We start from the raw sequence: 17,345 nt of genomic DNA on the forward strand, positions 1-17,345 counted from the left end.
GGTATTTTGGAAAACAAAGTAGTTCTTGGTCAGTGCGATCTCTGCCAGTTCGTAGATGAAGGTGGGCTCATGCTACGTCAAATGTTTGATACATGTGACAGATCGCACATGATACATAGCTCTCTACTAACACACTTTTGGCAGGTGTCACCCGCCTTGTAAAGGGCTGACTCACCCGCCAAGTCTCCTGCACGCCCATTCATTCCAATGGGCGTCTCAGTCTCACCCTCCAAAAACAAAATCGGGTGATTTCACCCGCCTTTGCAGCACAAATGGTTGAGAGCTCTGCATGATACCTCTAATAAAAGAGGAGAGCGGTTTCCCGCTGGACACTCAACCAGTAATGGCCTGGCGTGTGGTCCTTTGTGTTGTATGTGAAGACGCCATGACTAGCTCAGGACAGGACTGGCCGGTCTGACGTCACTTTTTCCTATCTGTCAGAAAATCCTATCTAACAGGGATCACATTCCAAATTACAACAAAGTCCATTTATGGATTTAAATACATTACATGCTTGGCTCTAAATCAGATCACATTTAAATGTACCTGCTGCTTGCAAACACCTTGATATGTCTGTTACTACATGTTATTTTAAAACCAAGGGATACCATTTAAACTTTTTAAAAGTCCACAGCCATGGCAACAGACAGTGGTGAGACATGTCTGTGTGCTAGTATTTCGGATATATTCTGTCATCAGCAAAAGGGACTCTTATTTGCAAAGACAGGGTGTCCTGCTTCTATTTCCACATCCACTGTTACATCTGTGCAGTGTGCATCTTCGGTCACCTGAGCAACCATGTCATCTCTCAATTATCCGACTGCACATGGGTCTACGCCAATCACAGGTCGTTGTAACCCGAGTCTACCTACAGCAACCGCCAATAGCATGGCTTTCAGACCTGCACGTCCCCTACTCGCCAATCATTTGTCCCACATATTTCAACGGCCGGTTCAAGTGATTACGTACTCACCCATGAGATGCGGCTCAGGCAGCAGCAGCTGTTTAGCTGCTGGTACTGTTCTCCCCTCCGGCAATTGTAAACCAATGGGATTTAAGGAGGATCCCGGAGCTGCTTCCGGGAGAGAAAATCAATACCTGTAAGCGAGGAAATAGAAAAGGGACAGACTCCGATGCAGTGAAGTAGTGTCCCAAGCTGATAAATCCAGCAGCTGGCGGGGAGGATGAAGCAGGTACAGGTGGTGGGTGCAGGATGCCTTTATAGCTGGGAAGCTTTATAGCTGTCCGTAGGTGTATTCATGTTCTCCGTCTCTTCCGTACAGTCTCTAGTGGATGACACCGAGGACGTATCTCTGGATTTCGGCAACGAAGAAGAGCTGGCTCTGAGGAAATCCCGCATCAGGTACTTTGTTTCACGAAATACCTTTCGGCCTGTTAAGTCGGGTAAAACCAGATGTGTTTGGCACATGATCGCAGCATTGTTTTCAACGGACACTCCCTCTCCCAACACGAATTTCCCCCATACATTAACTAACTCTGTGTCGCTTCTTGTCGCATTCTTTAGTAGTGAGGCGAGTTTACCTTCGAGACCGCATTGAGTTGCCGACAATTTATTTTAAAAGTCATAATTCAGCACGCTGCTTTCCCAGGGCAGAGCATATATATATAATCCATCGGACAGTGCTTTCAGTGGAATATGAAATCGAGGAGGAGGCGCTCTGCTTCCGTTTCCAAATACATGTCTGTCCATAAATAAATCCCTTTCTGACTTGGAATAAGCAATTCAATCGGCGAGTAAATCACCTTTAGTCTGCAAATAAAAGACCCGGGCCCAGTGTGCCTAATTCCTCTTAAGTGCTCATTAGGGTTTCTGCTCCCCCTGCTGCCAGTCACGTGATAATCTGCAGCTATTAACCCCCTGTAAGGAGGGGGTACTGGTATGTACATATTCCCTATGGAGGCACTACTCTACACAGACAAAAGGTGTTGGCCCCTCTGTGGACTGTGTTACGTACATAAAAAATCACACAGGATTCCGTCTCCATCCCAGCCTTCCCTTTATTCTTCCTAGGACATGCTCGCTCCCACTGTTCTGTGTCTTCCTTTCCTTAAAGGGGCTCTGCCCTTTTTTTCACCCACAACACCTTCCCCTCACTTAGCATGAGACTTCCCGGGCTACATTTGCTCAATAAGACATTGGGGTCTCTTTGTGGTCCGATGAGGCCTGTTTAGTTGCTCACGAGTCTCCCTCTGCATTTTCTCATTGCAGCGTTTCATATGGCTCTCCACTCTCTGTTTCCTCCATCTCGATCGCTACCTCTTTCGTTGGTTCATATTCCTCAAAGTATAACTCGTGGAAGAGGGAGGCCTGTGGTGTTATTTCACTGTAGTCCTTTGTCGCTAGGATGGGACCTGTACGGTATGTCCTTTCTTTGGCTTTCCTTGTTTCTCCCGTATCTTGTTCGGGCATGTGGTCCTTCATCTAGGTTACTTTGAATGATCTATAGTGGATGTTGATGAGGGCGCGCTGTAGTGCTGTCTGAGATGGTTGTGCCCTATGGCGGGGCTCCGTATCATGTGGATGGTAGCGGGTGCTCTGTGGTCTCCTTGGGTTGGTTCGCCTCATGACTGTCCTTTTGGCTGTACCGGCTGTGCTGTTCCTCACTGTACTACGTGGGCTTGGGGTTTGTACCCCCGGTACGACATCACAACGGGTCCTGGGTGGTTGCACGGCTCACAATCGTCTCGATGGACGGGTGAGGTTTGTGTGCCGTTCCGTGCCTCCTTGGGTGATTTAATTATGGGTAGCAGGTTTGTTCACACCGGTATGGTCTGGGTGGGTTGGTGTCCATGTCCTCGATGTCCTTTCTGGCGTCTAGCTGTGATGTCAGGGAACTTGGGTATCTTGCTTGGGGCGGTGGTGCCCGGATCCTATCCACCATTGCATTGGCTGGTCGTGGGGGCCTCCTGATTGTCCAGGTTGTCTGGTCATGCTTGGTGGTGGTATGGGTTGGCATGCAGCGTTTGTAGGCGGTTCCGTTCTGCATACCGCCTGAAGATGCCCTTCCTGGCCACAGCGCCTGTATCTCCTTCCAATGGTCGTATGTGTGGGATCTCCCACCCACACCTGTGGCATTGCGTGTTGCTCAGGCTTTGTTGCCGGTGGCTTCTAAGTCTTCTCCTCCTCCAGGGTCCTGGGGGCATAGAGTATTCTGGCTGCCTTATCGTGAGGGCCGCGATGGAGTCACGTTCGTTCTTGCTTTCAACGGCGGCTGCCTGTGCGTCAACCCGCTCGTACGTTTTTGCCAGGGTGAGTATTTTCGTTAGAGGCCTGGGCTTTTTGAGGAGGTGTTTTCTGAGCGTTGACGAGGTGCACTCTTCTATGATCCTCAGCCGTATAGCCTCCTCATCATTGAAGCTGGTGAAGTTGCAGTGCAGTATTTTCTGTTGGAGGCCGATGACAAACTCTCTGATGGATTTGTGCAGATGCTGCATATGTTGATTGAATGCAAAGCATTCATAGTCTTTGTTGGAGATTACTGCCAGCCTGCTATTGATTTATAGTGTGGAGGCATTGGTATGTGGTCCTTTCCTGTGCCGGAATCGTCTTTATTATGCTTATTATTTCTTTTCCTGCTAGAGTGATAAATATGTTGATTTTGTTTGGGGGTTCCTTGTTCCTTATCGCTCCTATAAAGTCTTCAAATTCTTCCACCCACTCCTCCCACCTTTGTCCTTCATCATGGTGTGGGTTGAGCGTGAATGGGTTAGGACATCTCATGAGGCTGGCGTGGGAAGTGGGGCACAGGTCCGCTAGGGCCTGTGCTTCTGCGTCAGCTGCTTGTGCTTGGCCGACCATGATAACTTGCGCTTACGGTGATGCTTTTCCTGTGGTCGTAGAGGCACTGCAGGGGTTTAGCCTGTGGGGCGTGGTGTGGTGGCAATTAGTTATGCCTCACCTTTCTTTAGGTGCTCAGTGCGATCCTGATACTGGTGGGCAGTGTCCAGATCACTAGTTGAGGGCTGCAGTGTTCATCCACGTGATCCTTGGAGGTGGTCTGCTGTGCTGGTCTGTTGGTCTGTGTGGCCTTGTGGGCGATGTTATGCCACCTATATTTACTGTGGCGGGGGACCTTTGGTTTGGCCTTTGTTGCGCTGCTCTTGCTTCCCTTGTTGGAGGGGCCTTTGTGGTGGTGATTGCTGGCGAGTGGATGTTCTGCCCTCCTTATGTTGTGCCTGGTCACTGTGGTGGGGCTCTTGTGGTGGTGACGGGCGTGGAATAGGTGCTCAATGTAGCACCTGTATCGTGGTGGCAGCTGTGGCTGCCAGCATGCAGATGTCCTGCACTCTTTGTGCTGCACTTTGTCGATGGCAAACGTTGATGAGCAAACTCTGTTGGCCGTAGTACACTCCTGGGAGCGTTGAGCGGGTGATATTTGGCGCACTGCAACGGTTCGTGTCTTAATGGTCGCGGGTGGCAGCTGTGCTGTGGCGCTGTGTAGTTGGGATTGCGGCGCCTGGGTAGGCTGCTGGCCTCCGTTTGCTGTCAAAAAATATTTGGGCTGCGTGTCGCAGCAGTGTTCTGGGTTGTCCCTCTGCTGCACCTGGCAGCTTCCTGGTATGCAGCAGTGGGGGGGTGGGATCCTTACCCTTCTGTCTTTTCTATTCTTCCACCGTGGGGCTGCAGGCGCTGTTCGCCGTTGCGGGTTCTCCTCAGCGAGGCGGGTGCCTCCGTGTGCTGTTATGGCCGCGGGGTTTCTTTCCCCTCTGCTCGCTCGCAGTTGCTGGGCACTGGCGGGCTGCCGGGCTTTCCACTTCATTGACTGCGCTCGCACTGCGCAGGCTGCTGGGTGTTCCTGGACTGCTGGGCTAATTTCTTCCTGGGCCTCCCCTACTTCTGCACGGATTGCTGGGCTTCCCATGTTGTTCGCCTGCGTTTTACCGGGCTTTTCCGTGCTTCGACACAGACTGCTAAGCTCGTCCCTTCCTCATTCTGCCCCTCACCGGCGTGGGCTGCTGGTCCTCCTTTCTTCAGTCTGCCTTTCAGGATGGGGCAGCGATCCCGCGGCGTCTGTCTTGCTGCTGAGGGTCACCTTCCCTGTCCCTCTTCATGCACAGCACCTCCTTTGGCTGGTCTGCTGTGATTTCCGCGCCGTTTCCTCACAGCGTTCCTCCCACACTTGCTGGGCTGTATTCACACTAGACGCCCTGAGTGGTCTCCCTTTGCTGACTGTATTTCGCCATGCTGTGTCACAGGCTGCTGGTTTCACGGTTTCCTAGACTTCTTCTCCTGCACGGTTTGCTGGGCTCGCTCAGCTGCTGGGCTCCGGTAGTCTGTCCCTTCACCTCTATGGTCCGGGCTGCTGGGTATACCTTTCCTGCCGGACAATGTGTGCTTCGTTGGACTTATCTGTTGCTGGGTTGGGTCCGCCGCACCCTCCTTACTGCTGGGCTTCTTTTTTGCCCATCACTCTGCTGTGTTTCCTACAGCCAGCAATCATCCACAATGTATACACTTATGGGCACGACATTGCGTCCGTCGGCCTCGTCGCCAGTTATTGGCCCCTCTGTGGGCCGAGCTACGTACATTAAAAAAATCACACAGGACTCCGTCTCCATTCCAGCCTTTCCTTTATTCTTCCTCCGACATCCCCCATTGCCCCTCCCCCTTCTTCCCGCTCCCTCCCACTGTTCTTGTTTCCCTTTCCTTAAAGGGGCTCTGCCCTTTTATTTACCCACAGCAAAAGGCCTCATAACGAGCATGGTGGTCCGTGAACTATGGTACCAGTAAGCATGCCGGTACCGTAGTTCCCGGACCGCCATACTACGGGCTGTGCTTGCGGGTGCCTGACAGCCCGCCAGGTTTTTCCTGGGGGGCTGACCGGCACCCACGAGCACAGCACGTCGGATGCACTGGCACTACTCTGCATGTGCCGGGGCATCCGACGTCCCCATTCCCATTCAGCCCTATGGGGCCGAATGGGGATGGGGAGTCCCATGTTACCGGCACGCACAAATGGGCAATTACTGGGTCTGCCGAGCTCCAGCCGCCAGAGTTGTAATGAGGCCCTTTGTCTCTGTAAACGTGCTTATGCTGGCCAAAGGCAGACCACAAGGTGATCATTTATCCCTGACCTCTTTAGATGGCCCTTTAATCACACAGGAAAGCACCTTTGGGGAAGGGGAGCAAGGCATATGGCACCAATGTAAATTAGTAGGTGTTGCAAAATATCAAAGAGCATTTTGGGAACATAAGAATAAATACACATTTTCTGCAGAGCACATCATGCACACTGGCAAACGGAGTCATATATATATATATATATATATATATATAGTACTGATTTTTCATACCAACGTTATAGAAAGTCAATATTCTATTAAAGACACAGAGGTGAAGGATTATGCGCAGTCTTCTATTTTCTTTTCTCGAGCAGCATTAAAAACAATCAACATTAAACCTAAACCATCACAAAAAACTACATTCCCCATGAAAACAGTCTTTTTGTAGTCTGTTTATGATAGGTTGAATGTTTTATCCATGTGACTTTCTTAACCAATCCCCCTTAAGCTCCTTTCTGTTTCCTTCCTCCTTTCTTTGTCCGTCTCGAAACTTTAACTCCTGCGCCACAGCCAGTTGTCGCTGAAACATGCAATCTCTCTTCCCTGACGACCTCTGGATCCTGCTGGCTTAGATTCTGTACCTGTCAAAATATAAACAACCCAGCTGAGGCTTACCAAGATAGAGTGGGCAATTGCATGTTCAAAACCATCACAATAAGCACTGATCTAGATAACAACACAATATCAGTCATCATACAATATGTAGCGATTGACAGGGTGGGCTAATCCTTCGCCTCAGTGTCTTTAATAGAATCTGCCTTTCTATAACATTGGTATGGAAAATCAGTATTCTATGTCAAGAACGGAGGCTCGGATTACGCTTGTTCAAAGCTTTCTCACCACCATTGATGACACTGGATCAATTGGTCGAAAATAAGTCTTTAACTGTTGACTCTTTTGACCAATATGCTGCTTTTCAGATGTCCTCCAACCATGCTCCTACTGTATAGGATTTTGAGGCCATTGCCCCTCTAATGAATGAGCACCGTAGGCTCCCATGTCAATGCTCGCCTGTTGCATGCTCCATTTTACCAACCTGGCTAGGGATGCTGAAGTTACTGCTGCAAAAGACCTATGCAAATTCGATAAACCGCTGAGTCACTCCAGTTGGCCTAATACTGGCTGTCATTGCTTCATAAGTGTTCAGACAACGCACCAGGCAAAGCATCAGTTGATCTGCAAATGCTGAGAACAATATCGATTTAAGACCTGTATTAGTTCTCTTATTAACGTAAAATGTGACTCCCAATGGAGTAAAGGATTTCCGGTGCATTTCTAATGCTCTAACTTCCGATATCCTTTTACAAGATGTGAGGCAAGGCAGCGTTGCCAGTTTCGCCGATATCGCTTTCCTCGAGAGCTGATCTTTGTCTAGCCCATTAAGAAATAGATGCAGCACTTCGTTTACGTCCCACGTCTGAGAATACTTGGGCTTTGAGGGCTGCATAAGCCGTACTCCTCTGAGTAGCCTCCAAACTTAACGAGTGCTCCCCTATTGGCATAGCGTCTATCTTAAGGTGTCCTGCGGATATTGTAGATCCATAGGTATTAACTGTCCTCTACGCTTTTCCCTGTGCCACCAAAGCAGCCAGAAAATTCACTACCTGAATTATATTTATTATGGCAATTGGAACGGTATGTAACATGCCCCCTGTCTTGGGATGTGACCCAGTTGCATGGCTCAGTTATGCCGATGACACTGTGATATTGGACCACACTCTGATCAGTCTTCAACGATCCATCGATGCACTGTTTTTTGTGACAAGTTGAATCATTTAAAAGTAAACCGGAAAACTAAAATAGTAGTAATTGGTTTGGGTTCTCAGGAAAACAAATCGATTTTGTTTGGAAGCTAGACGATGCGCTGCTTGAAGTGGAAGAGAGTTATCTATAATACTGATGATTTGATCTCTGTTTCAGGACAAGCATTGTTCCAGGCATGCTTTACGGCACGCTTACTTTGCTGGAATCAAAAATGAAATGGCTGGAGATTTTGGAGGGAAAGATTTTACGTTCCATCCTGCGTGTTCCTTCTCTGGTTCCCATCTAGGCCCTAAGGTTGGAGCTTGGTCTCTCCTTACTGAGATCGATCTGGTTGCTCCAGCTTTGTAAATTTGTTTCATCCCTCCACTCCCCCAATTTGGATGTTATTGTTTACTGGGTCTGATTGCTAAACACTATGACCGGTTAAATTCTAATCCTCTTCTGGAGAATCTTCGGGAAACCACTAGGACATTTTTGGCTGATATATCCCTAAGCTTGGAAGAGCTGATAGTTTCAGATTGAACGACAAACTAAAGTTGCATCTCAGCAACCTGCATAACCAAAGAAGTTACTCCACATTTGCTAATCAGGGCGTCTGTTAGGCAGAAACCTGTGCAGTTCCCTTAGGGACCACTGCAAAAAGCTTAAGACTACAGGTGTTAGCAGTAAACCCAATTGGTAGCAGTCTGCACCACCCAGATTTACCTGGTAGCTGTGGCTGAGCAGTCAGACTTCTCTCAAGAAGAGTTAGGCAGTATATAGAGTATACACAATAGGGCTAAAAATACATTGGTACAAGCAAACACTGACCAGAGCTTTGGTATAAAAGTATATAATTATTTATTTAAAAACACACTTGTAAAAATACACTGGCACTAATATGTCAAGCAAGTTCAAACAGTCACTAGAAATATATACACCTCACTAATCAATTATTTGACAAGTCTAGGTTAATACACCACTTATTTAGCAAAACAGAGGTGAGCGCGTAACCATAGATGGCACTCCAATAATTATTTAAAAATGGAGAGAAAAGGCAGAAATAGGAAAAACACACAATACCAACACTTTCAAAGAACCACAGCAAGTCAAGAAAGGCAGGGTCTACTGTAGAGCAAAAAATTCGTAGGCCAGGCCCACTCTTGGAGAGTGCAAGGCGGAATGTGCCCAAGATCACACAGTGGAAATGCACTAAAAGTCTTTGCAGGAAAGTAAAAAGAGGATGGATCAAGTTAGAAAGGTAATGTTAATGGGTCCGAGGTCACCCCAGGATAGAGAGTCAAGGATTTACAGGACAACTTGAACAGTCTGTTGCATGGGAGACCAGGCGGGACACAGTACCTGAAATGGTGAGAAAGCTCCAGCGGGGCAGTTTTTCCTGGCAGCGGGTGCAAGTCAGTGCTTTGTCCAGGGGAAGAGAAGATCTCGACGTGGAGAAAAGCTGGAGGTCGTTACACTGCCAGGGAAGAAACCAGCCGCGGAGTTTCCCGGTTAAAAGGTACTACCCTTTTATTTGTGGTAGTGGTGAAGCGTGGCTATCCGGCCGCCGGGGTGCTTGGCACGGGCGATTCGACCACGAGACGATCCAGGAAGGCGAAAAAGGCGAACTGGTTGGTCCCACCAGCTCAAAGGGAAGAAGACTCTCCTGGAAGAAGATCTTCTCTGTTGTTGGGAAAGTGGTGAGTTTCATACAGCAGGGCTTCACCGGTGTCGTCGTCGGTGTAGATAGCTCAGCTTCTCCCCTCTTTGGATTCTTTAGGTCCTGTGGTGACTTCTGAAGTTCCAGTCCCCAAAGCGCTGCCCCCATTCATCAGCCTAGCTGTCAATCAAACATGCTAAGTGGTGAGCCGGGCGGCTCACCGCTGGGCCAATCACACAAGAGTGCGACTTGAGTTGCCAAAGTAACTCAGTCCAGGGTGCCTATTTCCCCCCCTCCCACACATCCTGTAGACAGAGTGGCACTACTTTTGGAGGCTTCTGTGCAGAAGCCTGCCAAAAGTGGAACAAAGGGCTCGACTTGGGTTAGAGTTACAGAGGCAAACACAAACGCCATTTTAAAACCGAGTCCTGGCAAAAAGACCCAACCGGGGAATAAATATTAAATAAATAACTTTATTTATTTAAAAAAATCTTATCTTTAACATTGCACCAAAAAAGTGGTGCGTTTAAAATGAATGGGAAAATCCCATAGGAAATATTCTGGTGGAATATTTCGCGTGGTAACCACTGTCACCAGCCAGAAACTCGACAAGAGGGGACTGGACAGTGCCCCCTTGAAAAACGGACCCAGGGGCAATCGAATTACCCTTAACAGTACTTCCACAATATGATGGTTTGTACTAGTTCTGTTCACAATTTAAGACTAGTAAAGTCAATGGTGACTTTACATGCCCTGGGAGACAGTAGTCAGTCCCAGGGTATAGAGTCTATGTTTGGGGGTCAGTATGACACCCCTGTGTTACTGCACTGAGGGTGCTGTGTAACATACTTACCAAAAACACATGAAGCCCTATGGAGTAAAAGACCCCATAGCCCAAAAAACACATTACAAAGTCAAAGGACATTCTCTACTCATGCCTAAGAGTGGGAGAAAAAGAGTCTCACTCTTAGCAGGAGAAAAAATTAAACCCCATAAATCCAGCAAAGCTGCTGGGGGACTCACTAGGTTTGGGAAATTGGCCTACACAGAGAATTCTCCCTAACAGCGTCTGTCTTAGTGTTCCTCGTTCTTACTCAATCAAACTCTGTACTAATCAGCTAAAGAGATTCATTGTCTATATGAGATTCAATATTATTCCCACTAGGCAACTCATGGGTCGCTGGTTGGGGACCCTCTAAGAAGAGAGACTATCATTTGTGTAACAGTAAAGTTGAAACTATTCGGCATATTCTCACTGGCTGTCCTAAGTTAGTTGCTCTTTATGTAAAAGGCTAGTCCCCATTGACCACCCACTTGGAATTGCTAGAAACCGATCCTTCCTGGTATCATGTACAGTTTGAAATCCATTATAATTATGGCTTCAGCCTTTTATATATGGAAGAGGTCTTGCAGAAAATTGGTCTAGTCTTTATATTCTGAATTATTGTGATACCAATATTTTCCCTCCATGATTTCTGAATGAAATATTATATATGTATTCTAACTGACATGTATTTCGCTGATTTCTCTTAATTGATTATATATATTTTAAAATGTATGTATTTTAACTTATTTGTTGTTTGGATGAAGTAATTACTGTTATTTATTCTTCTTGATTATATAATTTGTAAATATATTGTCACTTTAACTGTGCTTAGGGTTTTATTAATTTAACCAATGCACAATAAAGAAAAAAATAAATTATTATATTTTCTCCAGTGGGATATATGTCCCATGCCACACACTAGCTATTCCATTTTGACCAAGCTGACCTATAAGCCTTCCTGGTGCCTGGCGCCCATGGCTCTTCGATGAATCTCTCAGCGTCTCCTGAAAGTCCTGACATTTGCCAGACTCCCCGGAAATCGCCCATGCGATTGGTCTCAAGTTGCCTTCTTCTAACAAAGGATGAATGTTGCCCACTGGTCCCTGAACTATCGTTCTGAATTGCAGAAGTATCAGCAGTTTGTTGATTGACATCTCTAGAAGATCCAGGATCCATACCTGGCTCCTCCAGCCTGGCATCACCAACACCACTTTTGCTTGTTGCCTTCTTATTTGTGCTTCTCTGAATCATGGTGAACTGCGTATTCCCTTTTCCGGACCCCATTTCTGGAGAAACGTGTCCTTCGCTTCTGCTGCCGGATCTAGTCCCCAGCTGACAAAGAGTTTCAGCTGACTGTTCAGCCTGGACGCAAAGAAGTCTGTCCTGCATGGACCCCTCAGATTCATTAAGATCTGAAATACTGCTCTGTCCAGTTGCCAATCGCTGGTGTCTCTCAAATATCTTGAAGTCTAGTTGGCCACCTGATTCTGTAGACCTGGGAGATACTCTGCTGTAACGCTGACCTTATTCTGAAGGCACATCTGCCAAAAATAATACGCTAGCTCCACCAGCATCCTGGACTTCGTTTGCCCAGCCTGTTTATGTATCTTACTGCAGAGACGTCCATCTTTAATAGCATGCAACAGTTTGCTCTGTCCTGAGTCCAACATTTGGACCCTGCCATTAGCTCTATACAATTGATATGGAGCTCTAGCTCCCTCTCTTACCACCTGCCTCCCGTTGTGATGTTCTTGCAACAGGCTCCCCAACCCCATTGGCTGACATCCATTTCTATTATGAGGTCCAGGGATGAGTCAAATATCGCTCTCCCGTTCCAGGCCTCCCATGTGTCTGAACCACTGCCACCATTCTGTCTTGGCTTACATGGATACTGGTATTCTCTGCCTGTAAAATAGGCCCTGTCGAAGGTGTTGAATCTTTTGTCGTTGCAGTGCCCTGTAATGAAGCGGTCCTGGAAACATTGCCTGAATGGATGAAGCCCGTCTCCCTACCAACCTGGCTAACTCCCTCAGTGAAATGACTTCCCCCCGCTAGTTTTGTCCTTCTCTCGTTCTTGCTCAGATTCACCTTGGCTATTAGTAAACTTAGTGTAGCCGCCCTCGTGTCTATCACAAAACCTAGGAACTCTATCGACTGGGCAGCAGCCAACTTCGACTTTTCCCAGTTTATTAGGAATCCCAAGCTCTGTAGCAGTTCAGTTGTTGTCTTCGTCTGTTATAATATTTACTTGTTCTGGCCCATTAGGCAGCAATCGTCTAGAAACACCATCAGCCTGATGCCCTGCTGTCTCAGGTGACTGACCACTGGTCTCATCAGTTTGATGAAACACCAATGTGCTGATGCCAGTCTGAACGGGAGACATGTGAACTCCCACTTTTGGCCCTGACAGAAGAATTGAAGGAACTGCTGATGTTCTCTTGCGATTGGAATCGTTAGATAGACATATTTGAGATCTATCCGCACAGCCAGTCTCCTGTTTGTAACACGTCTTTTAGAAGGTGCATTCCCTCCATCTTGAAATATCTGTAATACTGAAGGTGTTTAGGTTTCTTAAGTTGATCACTGGTCTGGTTTTCCGTCTGCCCCTTACTTAGAACATATTGCTTATAATACCAACTGAGGAGCTTGACGCCTATGTGATGGCCTTTTTTCACTCTAGATCTAAAATCTCCTCGACTAACATTTCTTCGTCTTCTTTGTTGAACAGAATAGGTCTTGGCTAGTCTGATTGTACTGGGTCCTGACCACACTCTAGCTGGAACCCCATGTACTGTCTGTTTGATCCATGCATCTCCTGATAACTCTTTCCACTTCTCTATGAACAGTGCCGTCCTCCTCCCTACCTCTGGGTTCACTGGCCCTGCCTGCAATATTGCAGCGCCCAGGCCCAGTCTCACCTGTATTTTGTTTGCTGGCCTCTGCTGCTGGCTCTCCAACCTCTTCCTCTACCTCTTGTTTGAAGAAGGGGGTCAGTTTGCATTCCTCCTGCTCTCTCCAGCTGCTTTGGTTACTGTAGTTGGGTCTGTTGGTCGAATAGCGGCTGGCCGAGCGACCCTGGCCTCTGCCAGTCTTTCTGAAAACCTTATTTCCAAACATCCTCTTCAACGAGGCCTGAGCGTTGTCTATCGCCACGTATGTATTGGAACATTTTCCCATCCCTTTAATTAAGGCATCCCTGAAGAGCTTTCCATCTGCGTCTGTCACTGATTCCGAAGTGACCCATTCCCCCATTTTGGGGTCTATTTTTACTAAGGTAGATCGTTTTCTCTCTGTGGTCAATGGGCTGTTGGGGTTGCCTAGTAGGCATATCGCCCTCTGCGTCCAGCCAGCCAGAATCTCTGGGTCCACTTTTTCATATGGCTGCTTCGCATGTGTTGGACATCTGCCAGATCTTGGTTAATGGGCCTAGAATATCTAAGACCTTATCCTGGCATGACCTCCAGGATCTGTCTACGTCCTTCTTTATATCTCTGCCATACCTTCCCATGAAGGAAAGCATATTTTCATCTATTGCAGGGGCCTCTGGCACCCTGTCCGTCACATGGGGCTTGGGGCATTCCGCCCCCACAGTTTATTCCTGGCATCCTTCTATAAAGGATTTTGTATCCTCTTCTTGATGTAGTTAGCAATCTTAGTGGGGGGTTCCCACTCTGCCGATCTGAGATGGATGAAAGAGTCCGGGTTGAGCACATCACCCAGCTCTTCTTCCGCCCTTTGCCTTTTCCTTTTCTTGGCTATCTTATCTGTTGTCGAAGGGCTTGGGAATGATGGCTCTCTCTTCTGAGCTTTCTTCAGCCGTTTCCTCCCAATCCCCATCGTCCTGTTCTTCTGAACTGGGCTCCTCATCGTTGTAGTATCTGCCCTTCATTTCCCAGGACCTCCCTCTTTTAGCACCACTTCTTTCTTTGTGGTGAGCCTGGGGGGGTGGGCGGAGGGTCGCCCCCCCCCTTTGGCCACCATGACTTCTGTCTGGGGTCTCTCTGCTCAGGGCTTGCATCTCCTGGGAGAAAGTGATCAGGTCTTCCACCAAGCTCCTGCCTTGGGTTAATGGTCCCAAGCCAGCACTCGGTGCTATCTGCTTGAGTCCTGGGCCTGCCCCCGTCAGTAAGCAGCTTTTATGTCGGACTTGGTGTGCCTCTATGCACTGCAGGTTTTCTTGGGTCTGCGCCCATCTGTAAGTTAAAATCACAATATCTGTAAAATATATAGAACTGCATCTCTCCCTGCCGTGGCAGGTGTCTTTCTTTCTTGACACTGAAATTGTCTTTTTATTGTTTTCCAACAGTAGATGCCGTTAGCTCACCCCACTTGAATGAGCTTGCTTCACAGCACTGAGGGCTTCTGCCTTCTGAACCATAACTTGCCCGTGAAGCGTGGGCCCTCCCATCCTCCGATATTTGTTAGCACTTTAATGATATCACTGCACTTTATATTCAGTTTTTCTTTTTTGTGCCGCTGCAGGAATTCGTTCTGATCTGAGTACAATAAGATGCACCTCCCACAGAAGTGACACCATGCGGTGCCGGAATTACGATCTTGTCGTGCTGCTGGGTCTTCCGTGGGAGAGCGCCCTCACACAATACCTAACTCTGCAGGCACCAGACCTCCCGAGGCCCGTTGCGCCTGCTCCCGTCTGCACTATGCAAACAAACCTGTGCTCCCTCGCCCTACCAGGCTCACGCGTGCAGCAAGCAGCTATTTTTTTTTTTGTTGTGTTTTAATAATTTTTATTCATTTTAAATAAGAACATAATGATGTACAACAAATCGGTGAACTGCGAAAAGTACATCGAATATTCGAAGAACATGTCAAAACTGAGTAAAACAGAGTCAATAAGCGTTATTTAAATCTAAGTCAATAATCATATTAGAATTGTGTAAAGGGGAGACAAATACAGGGAGAAATCAAAGACAAAAAGGACATGACGGGACACACGAGGGAGGGAGAGAAAATAACGATAATCGGGTCAATTCATAAAATTCAGCGCAGAAGTAGCGCACGCGCCTGGTGCAGAGAGGGAGCGTGCACCACGCGTGTGCCAGGCGCAGCAGAAAACAGCATTTTGGCATACCGTGTATTCATGGATTTCCCGAGCCATTTGCAGATGTGGCGCTTCGAAAATCCAGCAGCGCCAGTAACACCCCCAAGAACGCCCCTTGCGCCGGAAAAAGCCATAGAAATCCCCAATACGGCGCAAAGGGCCGCGCTAACCCTGCACCAGCATGCCCTGCTGGCGGCAGCAAAATCACGTGAAAATCTACCCGCGCACCCCCTTGAATACACGTACCCTGCTTGCGCCAGCTAAAACACATCAAAATCTACCCGCTCGCCCCCTTGAATATGCGTACCCCGCTCGTGCAAACGAAATCATGTGATAAGCGCCTCGCAAACCCCTGTGAACTCACGTACCCCACTCGTGCTTGCCGAATCGCGTGAAAAAGGCCTTGCGTGCTGCAGCACCCGCGAACACACCCTGCAGGCAGCCCACACCACAAGTAATCCCCACCATCCCCCGTGACCATGCCCGCAGGCAGCCCACACCACAAGGGATCCACCCATTACCCATGACCACGCCCGCAGGCAGCCCACACCACAAGGGACCCCCCCATCACCCGTGACCATGGCCGCAGGCAGCCACACCACAAGGGACCCCCCATCACCCGTGACCATACCCCAGGCAGCCCACACCACAAGGGACGCCCCATCACTGGTGACCATGGCCGCAGGCAGCCCACAGCACAAGGGACCCCCCCACCATCACCCGTGACCATGTATGCAGGCAGCCCACATGGCACCATACACCGCATGCAGGCCCCGACTCATGTCCCCCCACCAGTGACGGTAACCTGCAAGCAGGCCCCGACTCATGTCCCCCCACCAGTGACGGGAACCTGCAAGCAGGCCATGACCCCCCAACAGTGACGGGAACCTGCAGGCAGGCCCCAACTCATGTCCCCCCGAACAAACACATTGTCACAACATACAATCATGCAGCAAATGTCCACACCATGCTGCCCCTCCACAGTGCAACTCTACACCCATCCATTGGCCCCATTTCCCAGTACAGGCCCCATGGCATGTTATTCACAAAAGCACACATGCATGCACCCAAAGACATGCCCAACATGGCCCCACAGCAGTGACACGGGACTGAGGCAATGACGATTGCCACATGCCCCAAACAAATGAGAGCAGACAACACATAGATTGAACTGCATGCAAATGTATTAACAAAAGCAAAATACACCAAATGAAAATCAAACATGAGAATTAAAATGAAATGAAATGAATGCAAAGAGAAATGAAATCCAAAAAGAAAATCCAAATAGTGGTCCTTGTAAGTACTGTTTTCCGTTCCAAACGTAAATCATTACTCCATGTGACCAAAAAAATAAAAAATCAAACTAATACCAACTATATACAATGAAAGGAAGAAGGGTCCATGATTCCAAAAGTCTGAATAATCCACGAAAAAACACCACAGAAAACAAACCATATACAAAAAGTGGAGCAATGTCCATGGACTCCAAAGAAAAAAGAAAGGAAACCTAACCCTAAAGAACTATATACAATGGCGGCACGCTAGTCCTACGGCTCACCGTTGTTATCAAGAGTTTTAGCCAGGGCATCATCGAACTCTGTGTCTATAGCCCGGAGGCGGGGACTGTGCTCTATCCTCGAGGAACTCCGCCCGCCTTTCTGCCCTGTGGGATGTACTGACCCACGATTGGCCCTGCGACATCACTGTGTGCCGGTGGCACCAGAACCAGCAAAATGGCCGCAAGAAGTCCTATGCGCGCTAAACCTATGAAAATTGCGCTGTGAAACCAGAAAGTTGGCTGCCAATCTACATTGCCTGTGCCAGTGGTGGAACAGGAGACCACACTGCTGAAACCTGTCATTGGGCTGCCCACAGAGTGCAAATGGAAACTTCATGAAAAGCAGTGCTTGTCATGATTCCTGCCCCTCATGTCCCCAGCCCTCCAAGATGTCAGGCTGGAGCCAGGCCAG

General features: G+C 48.2%; 1 protein-coding gene across 2 annotated transcripts in view; it reads left to right on the forward strand.

Moving 5' to 3' along the window:
• Nucleotides 1-897: 897 nt before the first annotated feature.
• Nucleotides 898-17,345, forward strand: part of TVP23A (trans-golgi network vesicle protein 23 homolog A) — a 512,460-nt gene continuing 496,012 nt past the window's right edge. The window contains exons 1-2 of one of the 2 annotated variants that reach the window (XM_069647835.1): nt 898-1,193; nt 1,284-1,363. In XM_069647835.1, coding sequence (XP_069503936.1) covers nt 1,185-1,193; nt 1,284-1,363 — 89 coding nt within the window. In that variant the 5' untranslated portion in view covers nt 898-1,184. The remainder of the gene's footprint in view (nt 1,194-1,283; nt 1,364-17,345) is intronic. The other variant, XM_069647834.1, reaches the window with a different exon arrangement.

The sequence above is a fragment of the Ambystoma mexicanum genome, chromosome 2q (genome assembly GCF_040938575.1).
Source record: "Ambystoma mexicanum isolate Mex_15411 chromosome 2q, UKY_AmexF1_1, whole genome shotgun sequence".
Taxonomy (NCBI): domain Eukaryota; kingdom Metazoa; phylum Chordata; class Amphibia; order Caudata; family Ambystomatidae; genus Ambystoma; species Ambystoma mexicanum.